The 18,067-nt window shown below is 44.4% G+C and overlaps 1 protein-coding gene across 1 annotated transcript; it reads left to right on the top strand.

The window, feature by feature from the left end:
• Positions 1-9,449: 9,449 nt before the first annotated feature.
• Positions 9,450-17,264, top strand: LOC130852304 (uterine milk protein-like). The gene is made up of 4 exons (XM_057733234.1): positions 9,450-10,068; positions 12,879-13,146; positions 14,873-15,020; positions 17,058-17,264. The coding sequence occupies exons 1-4, from the start codon at positions 9,450-9,452 to the stop codon at positions 17,262-17,264; spliced, it is 1,242 nt and encodes a 413-aa protein (XP_057589217.1).
• Positions 17,265-18,067: the final 803 nt, after the last annotated feature.

Here is an 18,067-nt window from a genome sequence, read left to right as displayed (position 1 = left end):
TTTCCTTCAGATCTTTATTGGAGTATAATAGCTTTACAATGTACAACTTCTGCTGTATAACAAACTGGATCAGCTGTATTTATACATATATCCCCATATCCCCTCCCTCTTGAGCCTCCCTCCCACCCTCCCTATCCCATCCCTCTAGGTCATCACCAATTATCGAGTTGATCTCCCTGTGCTCTGCGGCAGCTTCCCACTAGCCATCTGTTTTACATTTGGTAGTGTGTATATGTCAATGCTACTCTCTCACTTCATCCCAGCTTCCCCCGCTCCTCGTGTCCTCAAGTCCGTTCTCTACGTCTGCTTCTTTATTCTTGCCCTGCCACTATTAACATGGCTTTTGATCCGGTTTTCTAGGTCAGCCTGGTGTTGGTGCTATCAGCCAGAGCATGGCAGCCGCCTCTTCTGAAGGCTAGGTCCCCCGCAGTGTCTGTTAGTAACGGGATTCCTCAGTTGTTTTAACTGAGTTGTTAACAAACTAACTATCCCTGGAATGTACATGAAAACAATTGCCACCTCCCTTACGTCTGTGTTGGAGTGTTTTAAAGGGCATCATAGAAGCATGACCACTCAAGACATTGGAACATCCGGCTTTTCTAGGTGGGTGCTGCTTCTCCACCTGCCCAGTCACTTGCCCAGTGAATTCCACATGCAGGCCTTGAGGCAAATTGAGCACATTCTGTAGACCAAACACAACGCTGAAGCTGGGGCTGCAGCAAGGAACTGAGCCTGCCTCGTGGAGTTTACAATTCGAGTGGAGGAGGGGGAGATACTGTAGGTGATGGTTCAACACGGCCCTTAACGAAATTTTAGGACAAGAAACTGGAGCTATTGATGTGACTCAAAAGCATTCACTTGGGCGCAAGCACTGAGAAAGCCCCCCGAGTGCACTGGACGAAGGCAGGCAGAAAACCTGGGCCTGGGGACGTGGCATATGTGACCTCTCCCACCTCCACCCCCGTGCAAGACAGTTAACACAGCCCAGGGGGGAGAAAAGGCAAGACGAACCTGGGGAGGGGGTGAAGCTCGCGGCGGGGTGGGTGGGGGGGAGTATTTCAAAATGCTCCAGTTCCGGCTCGCAGTCACGGTCGGTCGGTTGAAACCCAGGGTTCCTGCATCACTGGGTGGTGATGTGACTCAACAACGAAAGTCTCAGGACAATGCCTTGCAAATTGTCAGCGCCCAGGGCAGGCTATCCATTAATGTCATTGCTCCTATTGTTTCCAAATCAGGAACATTTTAAAACAACAAAGGCATTTCTTTTTAGCTCTTTTCCCAGCTGGGAGTTGAGAAGAAAAGGCACACATTTGTGCAGAACTTTGCCCCCAGAGCATCCCTCACAGTGTGCCCAGCATCCTCTGTCCCACTCAGAACTCAGGACCATCTACAACCCGGGGTGGGGGGGCCTTTTCATGCTCCCGTGTGGGGCTGATCTCTGGTACTAATATACCCTCCCACCCCCAGCTCAGCAGATCCCACAGAAAATGTGTTCAGAGGCCCAGCTTTAAAATGAAACACTGCGGGGCTTATTTATTGGTTGAAGCCAAAAATTAAAATCTCTCTGTATCAAGGAACTTAAATAAAATTTACCTAAGAAAGGAGGTCGATGTTGCCCTTCTTGATAAATAATGTCATTGCTGAAGACTAGAGGAAGCATTTAAAGAATTTTAAAAAGCCTTTATATCTGAATATTTGCTCACTACCCCTTTAGTCCAGGATCTGTTACCAAAAAAGAGATGACTGGCCAGGGGACTCTGGGTTAGGAACACGGTTATGATGTCAGGTAGACTTGGGTGTGAATCCCAGCTCTGTCCCCTACTAGCTGTGTGACTACGGGCAAGTTACTGAACCTCTCTGAGCCTGGGTCCACAGCTCTAACACAGGAAAAGTAATAATACTACCTGCCTTGGTGTGACTGTTGTGAGGGCTAAATGAGATACTGCAGATCAGGTGTGACACTCAGTGGCATTTGGCACAGGGGTGACCACTGTTGCTCTTCAACATACACAAGGGTCCAGGCAGAGGGAGGGCTGGATGCTGCAGCCCCTCCCTCCTCTAGCTCAGCCCCTGCCTCCCAGCAAGTACCTCAAGCTTGGGAGCCACTTCATACAGACAGAGGGATGGCCCTTAGGAGGGATGTCCGTGAAGACAGCATCCCTCAAAGGAATGTAATGTACTCATTTGTTCATTTGCTGAATGTTTGTACATCTGCTGTGTGCCAGCACAAAGGAGAGAATCATGAATTACATACAGATTATTCCAACAAAGATTTCACAGGCTGGGAGGAAATGAATCCAATATTTTGTGAGCCAGCATGTTGAGAGGTGAGCACAGGGTATGATGGGAGTTCACAGAGCCTAATCTGGGCCGGGTGGAAGGAGAAAGGGGTGGCTGTCAGGAAAGGGTTTCTCAAGGAGAGATCTGAGCTGAATCCTGAAGAGTGGGTAGAAGCTGAGTTAGCCTGAGAAGGAGGAGGAGTGGGGATAGGGTTCCAGGCAGGAGGAACAGCGTCTGGCTCCCAGGGGACTCAACCCCACAGAATGTCAGATGTCAGCCAGGAAAGCATCATGTATTGGGTGCCTACTGCGTACATACATTAAGTCATCAAGCCCTAAGAACAAGCTGCAAAATAGATACTATTCCCTCCAGAGGTGGAAGCTAAGGCTCAGAAAGATGAATCACTTGCTCAAGGTGGCCCCACAGACGCCAGTCAAGGCTCTGGTATTCACCTTCAGGTCCATGCAATCCCAGCCCATCAACCTTCCCACAAAGCCTGTGGCCACTGCTCATCTTTCTTTTTTTGAAAAAATAGCTTTTTAAACTAGCTCATAATTTGCATACTGTAAAATCCACCCATTGTACTTGTATAATTCAATGATTTTTCGTTCATTCATAACATTCTGCACATCACTTCTATCCAGTTTAGAACATTTCAACTACCAAAAAATGTCCTCAAGCCCATTTTCAGCCTACCCTAATACCTATTCTCAGCTGCAGGCCACCACTAATTTGCTTTCTCTTTCCAAAAACTTACCTTTTCTGGATTTCTTACATAAATGGTATCTTATGTAGTCTTTTGAGTCTGGCCTCTTTCACTAAACTATAATGCTTTTGGAGTTCATTGATGTTGTAGCAGGTATCAGTATTTTACATTTCAACCTGTGATAATGTATGAGGGTTTCAGTTTCTCCACATCCTTATCAACAATTGATATTTTCTTTTTTATTATAGCTATTCTACTGGGAGTGTAATTCATCATATGTTACATTTGCATTTCCCTAATGACTAATGATGCTGAGTACATTTTCATGTGCTTGTTAGCTATTCATATGTCTTCTCTGGTAAAATGTCTATAGAGTCTTGCCCATTTTTAAATTGGGTTGTTTTTCTCTTCATTATTGAGTTATATGAGTTATTTGCATAGTCAGGACACAAGTTTCTAATTAGATATATGTTTTGCAAAAATATTCTCCCAGTCTGTACCTAGATATTTCATTTTTTTTTATGTCCAAAGCACCAAAGTTTTAATGAATTCCAATTTATCAATTTTTTTATTCTTGTATGATCATGCTTTTGGCATCAAGTCTAAGATGACTTTGCTTAAACTAAGGTCATGAAGATAATTTCCTCTGTTTTCTTCTGGAAATGTTATGATTTTAATACAAACTTAAATCTATGACTCATTTGAGTTGAATTTGGTATCTGTTGAGAGGTAAGGATATAAGTTTTTTGGTTTAACTTTTGCATATAAATACTCAATTTTCTAAACACCATTTCTTGAAAAGACTAATCCTCTCTTCTGATTTAATGATCTTGTCACCTTCTTTTCAGATATAGCTATTTAAATTTATAGATTTTCATCTAAAAGCTGCTTTAGCTGCATCCCATAAATTTTGATATGTTGATTTTTGTTTCATTTAGTTTAAAATATTTTTACTTTCCCCTGTGATGTCTTCCTTGAACCATGAGTCATGTAGAAGTGCTTTGTTAGTTTTCCAAATATTTATGCCTTTTTCAAATTTCTTTCTGTTGTAAGTGTATCACAGTCAGACAACATACTTCTCACAATTTCTGTCTTTTCAATTTATTGTGAGACCTGTTTTGTTGACCAATCTGTATACTATCCTAAATAACATTTCCCATCATTTTAACCTATTTGTGTCTTAGAATTTAAACTGTGTCTCTCATAGATAGCATATAGGTGAGTCTTGTTTTTCATTCAGCCTGACAGTCGGTTTCATTTCAATGTAATGTTTAGTGCATTCATATCTAATGTATTGATTAATGTATTTGAATTATATCTCACATTTTGCCCCTTCATGCCTTTTTTACTTTTCTGTTCCTCCTTTATTGCCTTCTTTGTGGGTGAGTAAAAAAATTTAGTGTATCACTTTAATTCCTCTTTGAAATTTTTTTCTTTTTGTTGGCTCAAGGGATTACAATATACATCTTAACTTATCACAATCTACTTCAAAATAGTATTAATTTCAGTAAAATATAAAAACTTGAGACCAGTACAGCTTCATTTCTCCCCCTCTTTTTGCTATTATTGTATATATATTGTGTGTATATATGTTATAAATGCAACAACACGTTGTATTTATTGCTTTACACAATCTTATGTAATTTAGAGAAGTTAAGAGAATAATGAGAAAATACATTGAGTCTCTATATTTACCGACATATTTACCATTTTTATGACTATTTCTTCCCGTAGATTCAAATTACCATCTGGTGTCATTTTCTTTCAGTCTGAAGGACTTGCTTTAGTATTTATTGTAAAGGAGGTTCTCTAACAACAATTCTCTGAATATTTGTTTATCTGTACATGTTATTATTTCACTGTCATTTTCAAAGAGGAGTTTTGCTGCATAGAATTCTCTGTTGACAGGATTTTCTTTCATTCAGCACTTTAACTATGTTGTCCAACTGCATTCCTTCTGCATTGTTTCTAACTAGAAGCCAGCCAGCTAATTGTTTTGTTATTCCCATGCATGTGGTAAATTATTTTTTCTCTTGCTGCTTTCATGATTTTCCCTTGTTGTTTTTGACTTTCAGCAATTTAATTATGGTGTCTAGTTGTAGATCTCTTTGAGCTTCTTGGATCTGTAGATTAACATTTTTCCACCAAATCTGAGGAGCTTTCCATCAGTATTTCTTCAAATATTTTTTCTGCCCTTTTCTCTCTCTCTCCTCTCCTTCTGGGACTCCCATTACACTTATGTTAGTATGCCTGATGTTATATCACTGGTCAATGAGGCTCTGTTCATTTATTTTTCAATTTTTAAAATTTCCTTTCTCTGTTCATATTGGATCATTTCTACTGGTCTAGCTTCAAGTTCACTGATTCTTTCTTCCACCATCTCAAATCTACTGCTGGGCCCTTTAGTGAATTTTTATTTCAGTTATTGTACCTTCAAATCCAGAATTTCCATTGAAAAATAATTTCTACCTCTTTATTAAGTTTCCCTATCTGTTGTATCACTGTCTTCATATTTTTCTTTCATTCTTTAAACATAGATTCCTTTAGTTCTTTTGACATATTTATTATAGCTGCTTTGAAGTCTTTGGCAGCTAAATCTGACATCTGGGGACACTCAGAGACCCCTTCTATTGACTTATTTTTTCCTCACACTTTCTTACTTCGCATTTCTCACAAATTTTTGTTGTTCAATGCTGGACATTTTAGATAGCATATAGCAGTAATTCTGCATTCTGACTCTTCCCTCTTGAAGGTTTTTGTTTTTGTTTGTTTAGTAATTTGCTTGGACTCAATCTGTGAAGTATGTTTCCCCTGTGATTTATGACCAATGATGTTTCTTCTCAGTCTTTCTTTATTTTTAATCCTGCCTTCTAGAGGTCACCCCTCTGTCTGTATTGCTTATTGTTCAGCTACATATTGGTCAGAAATTATTTTCAAACACCTTGAGCCAATAAAAGTTCTGCTTTCTGTATGTAGGCTGATAGATCTGTATGTAGGCTGATAGATCTGTAAGATAGATCTGTATGTAGGCTGATGAGCCCATTCAAACCTCAGTTACCATTGTATTTTACTTTCCGCCTTTCTCTCTTACTTCCCCAAGGTCCAGGGAGGTGTGAGTAGCCTGGGTCTGCTCCAGACTCTGTTACACACATGCAGAAGCTCCTTTGAACTTGGCATATGCTGAGAGCTCATCAAGTCCCTGGTAACTGTCATACCTCTTGGGACTGCCTGTTTAATCCCCTGCTAATCCACTAGTCCATTTATTGCTCCAAACACAACTGCAGGCTAACAGAACCACTGCCCCCCACCCACACTCACACATCCTTTGCATGCCACCAATATCATCACTTTAACTGACAATGCTTCAAGGCAAGTGAGTCTGCTCCAGCAGCAGCAGCCCCACTCTGGTCAGACCACCCACCGGCAGAGCTGGAGTAGGGTGGAAGCACCCTCAGACACACCCGCCACAGACTCATGCTGTTCTTACACAGAATTTACTACTTTTCATGAATGAACACTTATCTGTTTGTTGTGGGCTTTTGGTGGATTTTCTATAGCACTGAAATGGTTGTTTTTGACAGTTTTGTCCACCTCTTTAGTTGCTATTGAAGAGAAGATTTGGTAGTCACTTCACTCCACCATGCCAGAAGTGAATTTCTCCTAGACTTGAAAAAACCCGGCCTCAACCACCACCCTCCAAGGGAACCCCACCCCACCCCAGCATCCCAGTTCCCTCATCAGGCTTCCCTGACAATACGTAGATACCTGCCTACTTTTTTTAAGATTTAAAGGAAAGGTTACTCAATCTCTCTTAATTGTCCTAGATTATTAACTGTGCCCTTCTCTTTCCACGCACAGCCCTTTACTGGTAACATGTGTTATTCGTGAACTAGTCAAAATGTAGCCCATAGTCCTTTTACATGTTTGTTTCTTCCTCAAAACCAAGATGTCCTTGAAGTCAGGGGTTCTCCCCAAGGATAGAGGCCAGGCCTTAAGCATCGTGTTGCCCCAGTACCTAGCCCAGAGCATGGCTCTTAGTAGCAGCTAAGTAAGTGTTTGTTGCAATAACACATGAGTAATTTAATGAACATTAGCTCAAATAGTACCACGATCCACTAATTTGGTCATTGTTTCACTGGGAACTGAAATGATTCAGCTCTTGTTTGCTCTGGACAATATTTGAACACAATCTTTGGGCCAAGTTAATATTAATTTGGGTTTATCCATTTCACTACACCAGCGGCAGTATAAATAAATCACTGACAGATGCAAAGAACAACAGCAATAGACAACAGCAGGCTTCCCTGGAAGGTAAGTCACCTGTCTCCTCCTGGGGACAATGAGGGTCCACATGGGTAGGTGTCTTATTGCTCTTTTGCTATAGTTCAAGTAGCATCTGCCTTAGGTGAGTTGATGGAGGATCCAGTATAATAAGCATGTGTGCATATTTTCTGGAATTTCCTCCATCCACTATTCTCCCTACCCCAGAGCCCCCTCTGACTCCCTGCCTCCCTCAACCACAGTGCCCTCCATTCTCACCACCCTTTCCCCACCTCAGATGAAGTGGACGGAGGAAGTGGTGAAGGATGGAGGTCTGGGGGAACAATGTTTGGCAGTGTGAGGTAGGGGCCATTTGGAGGGGTGGGCGTGCAGGAGACAATGAGGGAGTGGGGCAGATTGCTGAAGACCATGAGTCTGGTTGGCAGGAACCAGGGCATGACAAGGCTTCTCTGCAACCTGAGGAATTTGGACTCCATCCCCTTGAAACTCATGGGGAACCAAGAGAGGAAGTGATTGACACGTTGGGGAGCTCGCTCCGGCTACAGGGTGGCCAGAAAGTTTGGTGGCGGGAAAGATCGATAGTGGGGAGATGCTGTTGTGGCAGTCTGCGATAACAAAATATCACAGACTAGGTGGCATAAGAAACAGAAATTTAATTTCTTACAGCTCTGAGGCTGGAAGTTCAAGATTAGGGTGCCAACATGGCTGGATTCTAGTGAGGGTCCTGGCTTGTAGATGGCCGTCTTCTCACTGTGTCCTCACTGGACCTCATCTTTGAGGGTGCACACACAGGGACAGAGTGGGGAAAGCCTACACTCTGGCATCTCTTCTTATTTGGGCACTAATATATGGCCACACCCAAGGGACCCTCGTGTCCTCATCTAACTCAAATTACCTCCCAAAGACTCTCCTTCCAGATACTATTACATTCAGAGTTAACTGAATGTAATAATGTTAATTTCAACATGGGAATTTTGAAGGACATAAACCTTCAATCCACAGCAGATGCTATTTCAGTAGCCATGACAAGAAATGCCAGTGGTGGCAGTGATGATGCAGATAAGTGGACCCTGTACCCAGAGCTGAGATGGATATCATAGAAAAATAAAGAAGAGAGGACATGGCCCTGCCCTAAAGAGGTGAAACTTGAACACAAACTCAAGTCATGGTTCTCATCTCCTTTCCCGTGGGTGAGGCCAGAAATCCCACCACTGGCACCCCCTTCAGATGCAAGGCCTGACTTTTGGTCTCAGTCAATCATGAGGGGGCGGGAGGGGGGCACATATTGGGACAGAGAGGGATTTTTCCCTGACAGTAGGTGAGAATCAGTAGCTGTGAATACAGGGAAGGCTTAACCGAGGTGACCAGGATATCCTGAGATGACATTTGCCAGGCTCTTGGTTCAGCTGATGTCCAAGTTAGCTGAGAACCACCTAGGCTTTACTTTAGAAATCACATCGGCAGCCCTCAAGCTGGATCTGGCTGGTCTGCATCTGGGCTTCATGCTGCTAGCAAGTTGCTTTTGACAAGATTGAATTTTCATGTAAAAATCTGGATTTCTAGATGCTTCAGAAACAAACAAAAAAATCCAGCACCACTGACCCAGCACTGCCACTAATCACAGCTGGAGCTGAGTAACACCTGCCTCTTCAGCCTGAGCACAATGGCCCATTTTCCACAGTCCCCAGCACACCCTATTGCATTACACTTGCTGTCTTTCCATGTGGGTATTTCTGGACAGATCTCTTAGGTGTTTGATTCTGCAATCTTTGCACTTTCTCTCCTCTTGTTTCTTTCCTTTTCACACTTTTCAGGATTTTGTCATGAACCCTGTACTTTAAAAAAAAGGAAGAAGAAGGGCAAAAGAAAAAAGAAAAAGGTAAAAGAAACCCCACTGTGGATGGAGAAGGCCCACTTGCAGTGTAGGCTAGAGGTAGAACTGAACCCTTCTAAATCAGGTCACTTATCTTTAATTTGTCTGAAGTCATATTCCAAAATCCTCATTAGACTCTCCTTGTTAGACTTAGCTAGCATCCTCCAATTAAGGACTAATAGCAACCCCACCCAGGTGAACTGCACCCAGATAAGAATAAGCATTTTTCAATCCCATTGAGAACACATTCCATAGAATATTCACCCGTATACCTCTTCCTCCCAATAACAGCTCTGGATTGTTGCAGAAATGTCCCACGGGAAAATGCATGTGGCACTGTCTCTAGTCCTCATCCTCTGTGGCCTTTTTAATAGTATCTTCTGTGAAAAGCAACAAGACTCCCAACAAGATATCAACTTAGCCTTATTAAAGAAAATTTCATCTCTCTCCCAGAAGATGGAAGCTGGCTCTAAGGCATTTGCCCAAGAGTTGTTCAGGGCTTTGATAATTGAGGATCCCAGAGAGAATATCATCTTCTCCCCCGTGGCCATCTCTATCGCCATGGCCACCCTCTCCCTGGGGATCAAATCCACAACATGCACCAACCTCATTGAGGATCTGGGACTTCACCTTAGAAAAATCCAAGTGTTGGACATGCACCAGCATGAGCTAGTGAAGCAGGAGCAACTGAAGCACGAGAACATTCTTTTTATCAATAACAACAAGAAGATCAACCAGATGTTTCTGCAGGAGATAGACAGGGTACATGAAGTGGACATCCAGGTGATTGACTTTAAAGATACAGAAAAAACCAAGAAGGCCATCAACCACTATGTGGCTGAAAAAATACATAAGAAAATCAAAGACGTAATCACCCACCTGGACCCTCAGACCGTCCTGTGTCTTGTCAACTACATTTTCTTCAAAGGTGAGGTTTATTAAGTGTATGAAGTTCCATTTGGGGTAATCTTTGCCCTTGTATTTCCTAAAAGGTTTAAGTCAGACAAAATATAATTTTTGTCAGTATATCCCATTTTCCCAGAAGCCAGCAGATCCAAAACTTTTTAATTGACTCTGATATCATTGTATTGCCTAGCATTTTTCAGTGTTTCTCCTCTCAGTCATCTCGTTTGCAGTGCTTAAGACATTTTGGAGTAAAAGGCGATGATTCTTGCTGGTAAAAAAGGGAAAAAGAAATCTTTTTGCAGAGGCATGATCATCGGTTAATTCACTTGTCTTGTAAGGTCAATCAGCGTGAGATAAGATGCTTTTCGAAGTTATGTCCAGTGTTGAATTCAGGGTCAAACACCAGGTGTCTAAAATATCAGTTTAAATTCCTGGTCACAGATATTGACATTGCCCATGTTTCTTCAGGTGGGATCAGAGTTACCACTCACGAGCATCTATTTATACTCTCTTCCTCCACTTATTATTACCAGTCTCTTTCCTCCAGGAGCTCTCAGCCAATGGTCTCTCCTCCTGCCAGAATGGGGACAAGAAAGCAATTCAGACAGCGTGTCCTCCTTGTGCTGCCCAAGGCTCACACACCTCTCCTCTCACTCTCCTCTCCCATCACAGTGAAGGAGTGTTTGTCCCCTCCCCCTCTTCAAGGCAGATCCCCTTCCATCTTCCCTGCCCAACGACTCCCCCTCTTTCCTCTTACCCCATAGCTCATGCCTCTTTTGTCTCCTTTGCTGGTTTCTCCTCTTCTGACTTCTCAAACTATCTCTCACCTCACCTGGGCTCACGATCTCAAATGCCATCTGTACTCTGACTATTCCCCAGTCTCTAGGTGCAGTCTGGACCACCTCTTCTGAGATCCAGACTTAATTACTCATCTATCTGCCTACTGACATCTCTTTTGGGATGTTTCACATATCCTTGAACACAGTCCCCCAACCACGCCCTGTATCTCCTTGCCTCAGAGAATCACAGTGCCATCCACCCACCTTCTCCAGACAAAACCTCCCCTTCAGCCTCCACATCCAAGAACACAGCAAGTCCTATGGATTCTGCCTGCATGGTTCATCTGGCATGTGTTCACTTCTCACCATCTGGTCTACCACGTTCATAGCCAAGACCACCACTACCTCTTGCCTAGATGACTTGCCCCATCTGTCTAATCACTCTGTTTCCATTTGTGCCTGCCTCCAATCCTTTCTCCATTAAAAGGGCAGAACAATCTTCTTAAAACATAAATCACATCATTCCCCCACCTAAAGCCCTTCCATGGCGCCCTTTGCACTTGGAATGCAATCCCTCCCAGACCCGGCTACGCGTGCTTTGAGCCCTGCTGATGCCTCCAGTGTCTCCTCATCTCTATCCCGCTCATTGTTATGCTTTGCCCACAATGACCTTCCCTTCTTCCTTAAATGCATCCTGCTTTTTCCTGTCTTAGTCCATGGTGTTCCTTCCCTAGGAATGTTCTTCTTCCCCTTCTTTGCCAGATGGAGCACTCTCTTCTTTTAAGACTCACCTCAATGCCCCCTCCTCAAGGAGGCCTTCCCTGGCCTTCCAGAGGAAGTCCTTCCATGTTAACACTCAGCTCCTTAGTTGCATCTTCCCTAATGCTCATCATACTTTTAATCATTTACCGTGGCAGGTTGCTTTTCTCTCTGTATCCCCCTTAGAAAGTAAACTCCATGAGGACACAGAGGTCCTCTGTTTTATTCACTGCTATAACCTCAGTACTTAGTATGGTACCTGGCACATTTTGAAAATTTCTTGAGCTCAAGAAATTTCAGCTTTGAATGAGTCAATTAATAGGTGTCCTGTTGTGGAGTAAACAGGGTTCCTAGCAGGACATGAAGACTGTTTGTTCTTTGCATGATAGGTGAAGGATATGCTCATAAAACAATGCTTTGCACCACAGGATGCTTGCTCAGGCTACTGGGACCATTATTTATATTTGGACCCACAGTTCCAAACTAGGTGTCTGGGACATAGAAAGTACTCCACAAATGATCTTGGAGGGATCATGTCTCTGGATGTTTCAGAGAACTCTCTGGCAGGATTCCCTCTTAAAGCTTTTCAAAAGCTTTATCTATATCGCTCTTTAGAAGGTAAGCAGTAAAAACAGAACAGAGAGGACCATAAGCCTAGCTATAGAGTCAGAAGCAAGGCTAACACTTGCAGAGAGTTTCTAGACCAAACCAGATGGCCATCAATCTGGGTGACAGATGGGTTTTTTAACTGTGTGTATCTTGAATCTTTTTTAAAATCCACTGGGGAAGTACATTATTTAAAAAAGGATTTCACACAGGGGTGTGCCTGTGTACGCAGGTATGTGTCTTTCAGATGAAAAGTTTCCCTTCTTGAATATGTTAAATAAATTTTAAACAGATTTCTTTACCAAAGAACTTCTTTGAACTCTTAATACACTCAAATGTAGTGGGAATTTTCAAAGAAGGGATGCTGTGGTCAAAGTTTCCTAAATTATTTGATGATAAAATCCTTTCTGGGTGTTCTAGTTCCAGAGGCAGGTATTTTGGTAAACATCTTCTGAGAAATACAGATTTAAAGATACCCTATGGTGAATATTTTTGAAAATCATGTGTTTGCCTTTCTTTCCATTGCACTGTCTAGAATTCTAAATATTCTGTTCACTAAGATCAAGGTATCACCGTAAATAGACTACTTCCTTCCCAAGCCGCTGACCTCTGGGATCCCCAAACCTGGGGATGGTGATAAATTTTCCACCAGATTACTCTTTGACTTTTTCCTTCCTGATTCCCCCAGGCATTTGGGAAAGAGCTTTTCAGACCAACCTCACGCAGAAGGAGGACTTCTTTGTGAATAAAAACACCAAAGTGCAGGTGGACATGATGAGGAAGACAGAACGGATGATTTACAGCCGCTCAGAGGAGCTGCTTGCTACCATGGTTAAGATGCCTTTGAAAGGAAATGTGTCCATAATTCTTGTGCTCCCAGATGCAGGACAGTTCAACTTTACTCTAAAAGAGATAACTGCTAAGCGAGCTAGACTTCAGAAGGCCAATGACTTCAGGTATGCTATTCTGGAGGAACATTCTATATTCCTATTGGATTTTTGCTCGGCCCTCACTTTCTCTATGCAAAAGCCTTATGGGGGGGGGGTGGAGTTTTGCATCTGGTTATTTCCTAGCGTATCTGTAGAAAATGAAACAAACCAAAGAGGAAGAGTAGCAGCCTGAATCCCATTACCAGCCAGAAGTCCCTTAAACTTTTAATTATGGTTCTTTAGGTTACATGTACAGTATCAGAAACCCACTTCATACAAGCTCAAGGTGGGAAAGGAGAGGAATTTATTGGAAAGATACATGGGAATTTCATGGAACCCCAGGAAATAAACACAGCCAGGTCTCATGAGGGATTGGAACAAGGGACAGCAAGGTCACCTGGAATCCCATCTCTCTTGATGTCACTAGTCCTTGCTTCAAACCTCTGTAGCTCAGCAAACCAGCTTTTCACACACACGTTAGCACATGATCCACTCACCCAAAAAATATTTTCTGAGCATCTATTCCATACCAGAAACTGCTTAGTGCTGGGAATACGATAGTTAGCCAAACACATCTCTGTTATCATGGAATTTTCAGTCTGGTGGAAAAGGTATAGAACGTCAACTAACAAATATGCAATTTCAAATTGTAGTAAAAGCTAAGGAGGTAATGAGTAGAGACAACAGAGAATTCAGTGGTGGAGGATTAATTAGGGCTCTTAATTAGGTATGATGGGCAGAGAAGGAGCCTAAGCAGGTAAATTTCAAGCTGAGACCACTGTGGACTGACATGGCTCTCTTCCATTCAATCAAATGCTCCACCCCATGCTAACTCTAGCATCTTTCAGTTCCAATTACATATTCCTGGAAGAGAGAATTGAATTGACCCAGCTTGGGTATGATGTCCACCAAGGTCCAATCACACGTGGATAAGTTAAATAGTGAAAGCACAATTTTCAGTGGCCCACTGATCTTAGTGGCAGGGGTGGGAGGACGGTCTTCAGGCAATAAATGTGTAGATTGGGAAGAAATCTCTAAATGGTGTTTACTCCGACAGTTGAGGGCCACAGCAGTGTGGATCTGCCATCTTCTCCCACAGCGTTCCTGGTTGGGACAGAGGAGATAGAGCAGTGGAGGAACCCAACTGAATGGCTTGTTAGCCAATCAGAAACTCAGCACCGCATTGACATAGGCTAAAATGGGTTGGTTTGTGAGCAACCAAAATGTTGGGTGAGAGGGCTGGCTCTACGCTTTCTGACACTCTCTCTTAGTCATAGAGTTGCTGATCTGTAGAAGGAGAAGTCCTCTCTGTTCGAAAGCTTGTCATCCAGGCTGGAACTTCCTCTCCTGTGAAAACTCCCTCTGCTCTACCTGTGGCAAGGGGACTTCATGCCTTCCATCTCCCTCACCACGTTTAGGGTCACTGCCCAATTTAAGCCCCTGTTTCCAGACAGAGGGTTGGAGGAACTCAGGGCTGAATGCTCTTGGTCTGACCCTCACCCTCTCTTGCATAGAGAGCTTGTGAAGGGAATTGTTTAAATAGTAAGGTGTATTTTGAGTAAGTGGTTGCTTGAAAATTCAGCATTGCAGCTCATACCCCAGCATCTTTAATCTCCCCACAAGCCAGCACTGAGAACAAATGCTTCTGTTACCTTTTTACTCGAAAGAGGTCTTTCAGCCTAAGCAAAGTGCTTCCTCTGGACCTCATGAGAGGGACATGGTTCAGCTTCCTTGTCATTTTCATTCTCAACAGATTGGTGCACTTAGTTTTGCCCAAGTTCAAGATCTCCTCCAAAACAAACTTAAAACATCTCCTTCTCAAGACTCACATCAAAGGTATGCTTACTACAACAGCAGACTCCTGGAGCATCATAAAGAAGGCTTCCCTATCTAAATTGGAGGTGAGTGGGACAATTTCTAGAGTCTCTGTTTTATCCACCACAGTCCTGATTGGAAAACAATTGTTTTTATACAGCAGTTATAGTTATCTGCCTGGGGCCCTGGGCTTTAGGGGTTCTTTCATCATTCACTCACTCAGAAGTAATTGCATCAAGCCCTGGAGGCACTGGGGGTGAAGTCATGAGCCAGCCAGGCAACATCCTACTCTCACAGATGTCCCATTCAGTCTGGAGGGGCAGACAGTGAGCACGCCAACAGACAGATGCGTATTATGTCCAGCAGTGATACTTCCTGTGAAGAAAGCAAAGCAGAGAACTGGGAACAGCACACTGGGGTGCAGTGAGCAGGCTTGAGAATGGATGGGTTGGCCTTTATGCCAAGGCTTGAAGGAAGGGCAGGAGGGAGAAAGGGGCCACATACCTGGGACATGTGTTCCAGGCAAAGAGAATAACAAGTGTACCCTGAGAGGGTGTGAACCTGACATTTTTGAGGAAACCCAAGAAGGCCCAGGCAGCTAGAGTGGTGAGTGAGTTGGAGCCTGGTAGGAAGTGAGGGCAGAAGTCAGGCAGGGCCAGGTCACGAGGGTCTCCCAGGCCCTGGACAGGACTGGGGTTTATTCTGGCTGACATGGGAGACCACTGAGATCGACATGAGCAGACAGGTGTTTTACAAAAGACCACTTTTTGCAGTATGGAGAATAGGCAATGACCCTGGAGGGAGGGGGGGACCCATTAGGAAGCTTGGCGGGTAACCCAGGTGAGAGGTAAGGAGGCGGCACTGGGCATCCGAGGGAGGGTTAGCCATGGTGAGAAGGCTCTGTGTGCCTTCTGAAGACAGAGCTGAGGAGTGGGGAGGGAAGAGTCGGGTTTGTAAACTGGAGCCTGGGAAATGATGGAGGCAATGCCTGAGCCAGGAAAGATGGAAGAGGAGTGGTTTGGGGAAGCAGGCAGAGACTGGCTCTGCTAAACTCGGGATGCCAGTTAGACATCCAGATGCCAGAGAGCATTTATTTATGAGATAATTTTACCCATGCCGGTGGGCACAGGGACTGCCCTCCAATAACTCAACCAAGGTCACTAACTGGCTGGCTGCTTTGTGGCCACCTTGTAACAATTTGCCCAGGACATAAACAGCAATCGCAATCCCTCACGGTGGTACAGCACCTGACAAATAACAAAGCACATTTTCATGGTTTCTTTAGCTTGAGTCTCCCAATGATCCTGGGGGCGGGGACAGGGCAGGGGTCCTGTTCTTTAATTGACAGATGAGGGACCTGTCACTCACAGACATCGGATGGAGTTCCCAGGATTGGGACCCCAAGGGGATGCAGTTCTTCCCTTGAACCAACGGGTGTAAGCACCACTTACTGTGTCCAATTCAAACAGAACCCACCCAGCAGGTGGGTTCTACAGGTGGGTGCACTGAGTGCTGGGGGCTAGGCTGGCTTTGAGAGATGTTGAACCATCACCAGTAATGCAAACAATGTCATGGCCATGTTCTGCAGCAGGCCTCTTGCAGATCAGAGGAGCTGACATGCGTGTTCTGGCACAAGCATTTTTACATGGAGGGGAAATTGCCTTTGCATGGATGGAGACAAGAAAAACTAGCCCCCTCGTAGTTCTCATCACATCCTTCTTGAAAGTGTTGGAAATGACTCTCAGTCATACTATGGGATTTTTTGCTAAACCTTCAGACCACCCAGCCTTCCTCTGTGTTTTATTCCCTTTTCCTCCCTTTTAAACATGCAAACACCTTGAGCTGTCTGCCCCATGCTGGAAAAGTCTGAACTCAAAAATTACCAACCCTAGTATGAACCCCACCCACAGGGAATCTGGCCTTCAATGGCGAACCCAGCCACTGGGAGCCCAGGCTGTTTTCTAGGAATGAAAGCCAGCTCTCCCCAACTTGCCATCGGCCGTGGAGGGAGGCTGCCTCCCTGTCTTGGCCACAGGAGATCGCTGGGCATACCACCCTGGCTTGTTCTTGGGCCAGCCAGGTGAGTTCACTCCCAGAGCTTAGAGGGAACCTGTCTCTTCCAGGCCGTGCATCAAGCCGAGATAGAGGTGAGCGAACATGGCTTAACCACGGATGCAGCCAAGTACGTGGACATGTGGAAGGTCCCCGTGGACATGAAGGAGGTACCCGTGGCCGTGAACTTCAACAGACCCTTCTTGCTGTTTGTGGAAGATCAGATGACTCAAAGAGACCTCTTTGTGGGCAAAGTCTTAAATCCCAAAACTGAGTAGAGGTGGGGTCAGGTTGTGCTGCACAGGAACTTAGCTGGTTGTGAATAAAATGAATACAATTCACCACACTGTGCATCAAAGAGCCTGAGCCTGAGAAGTGTGGTGGGGAATGGCTTGGGGACGGGTCATTGCTGTCCTTCTGTCCAAGAACAGAGTGGGATAAGAAGCTGGCCTTCCAGAGACATTTGGCTGGGGCATCTTCTGTCCTCGAACAAGGCTGATGTAGGCAGGGAAGCAATTCTGAGAGGGGTGAGCAGGTGCAGGGAGGAGCTGTTTCCATCGGTGGCTGTCTCATCAGCCTTACTTCCTGCCCAGCCAGCAGTCAGAGCCTGTCCCTTCATCTGTACAAGAGGAGCCGTACTAACTCCCGCAGGCAGGTCTCACCACAGACAGGAGGTTGGAAAGAGGGTCAGTACCCACAGTCACCTCAGAGGGCTTCCATGTGTTCACCCAGCTCCAAGGGGAAAGGGGGTACCCAAAGAGGCAGAAGATCCCAAATATGTTGGCAGCATCTTCTCTGTTCCATGCTCTGGTCTCTTTTCACCTTTATAACAATCGTCTATGAGGGAGTTACGATTGCCTCCAACTGGACAGGAAGTAAACCTGATGGGGAAGAAAAGACAGGACAGTCACACAGAATGGTGTGTGTGTGTGTGTGTGTGCATGCGTTTGAGAGGCTGGGCCTAGAGAACTAGCTAACTGGCTGTGAGTTGCCTTGGACATATGGGATCATGGGGTCCGATGGCAACCAGACATTTGACAAGAGAAGTCAGATCTAGAGGCCGTGGCACAGCTGTCAAAGA

Source organism: Hippopotamus amphibius, chromosome 4 (genome assembly GCF_030028045.1).
Source record: "Hippopotamus amphibius kiboko isolate mHipAmp2 chromosome 4, mHipAmp2.hap2, whole genome shotgun sequence".
In the NCBI taxonomy this organism is placed as follows: domain Eukaryota; kingdom Metazoa; phylum Chordata; class Mammalia; order Artiodactyla; family Hippopotamidae; genus Hippopotamus; species Hippopotamus amphibius.
This window is presented reverse-complemented; position numbering and strand designations above follow the sequence as displayed.

Bases quoted from the DNA above. Each gene is read 5' to 3' on its own strand.
- LOC130852304 (XM_057733234.1), top strand. From the start codon at position 9,450: ATGTCCCACGGGAAAATGCATGTGGCACTGTCTCTAGTCCTCATCCTC. The intron at 13,147-14,872 runs GTATGCTATTCT...CATTCTCAACAG, and splicing joins CAGAAGGCCAATGACTTCAG to ATTGGTGCACTTAGTTTTGC. The intron at 15,021-17,057 runs GTGAGTGGGACA...TGTCTCTTCCAG, and splicing joins CTTCCCTATCTAAATTGGAG to GCCGTGCATCAAGCCGAGAT.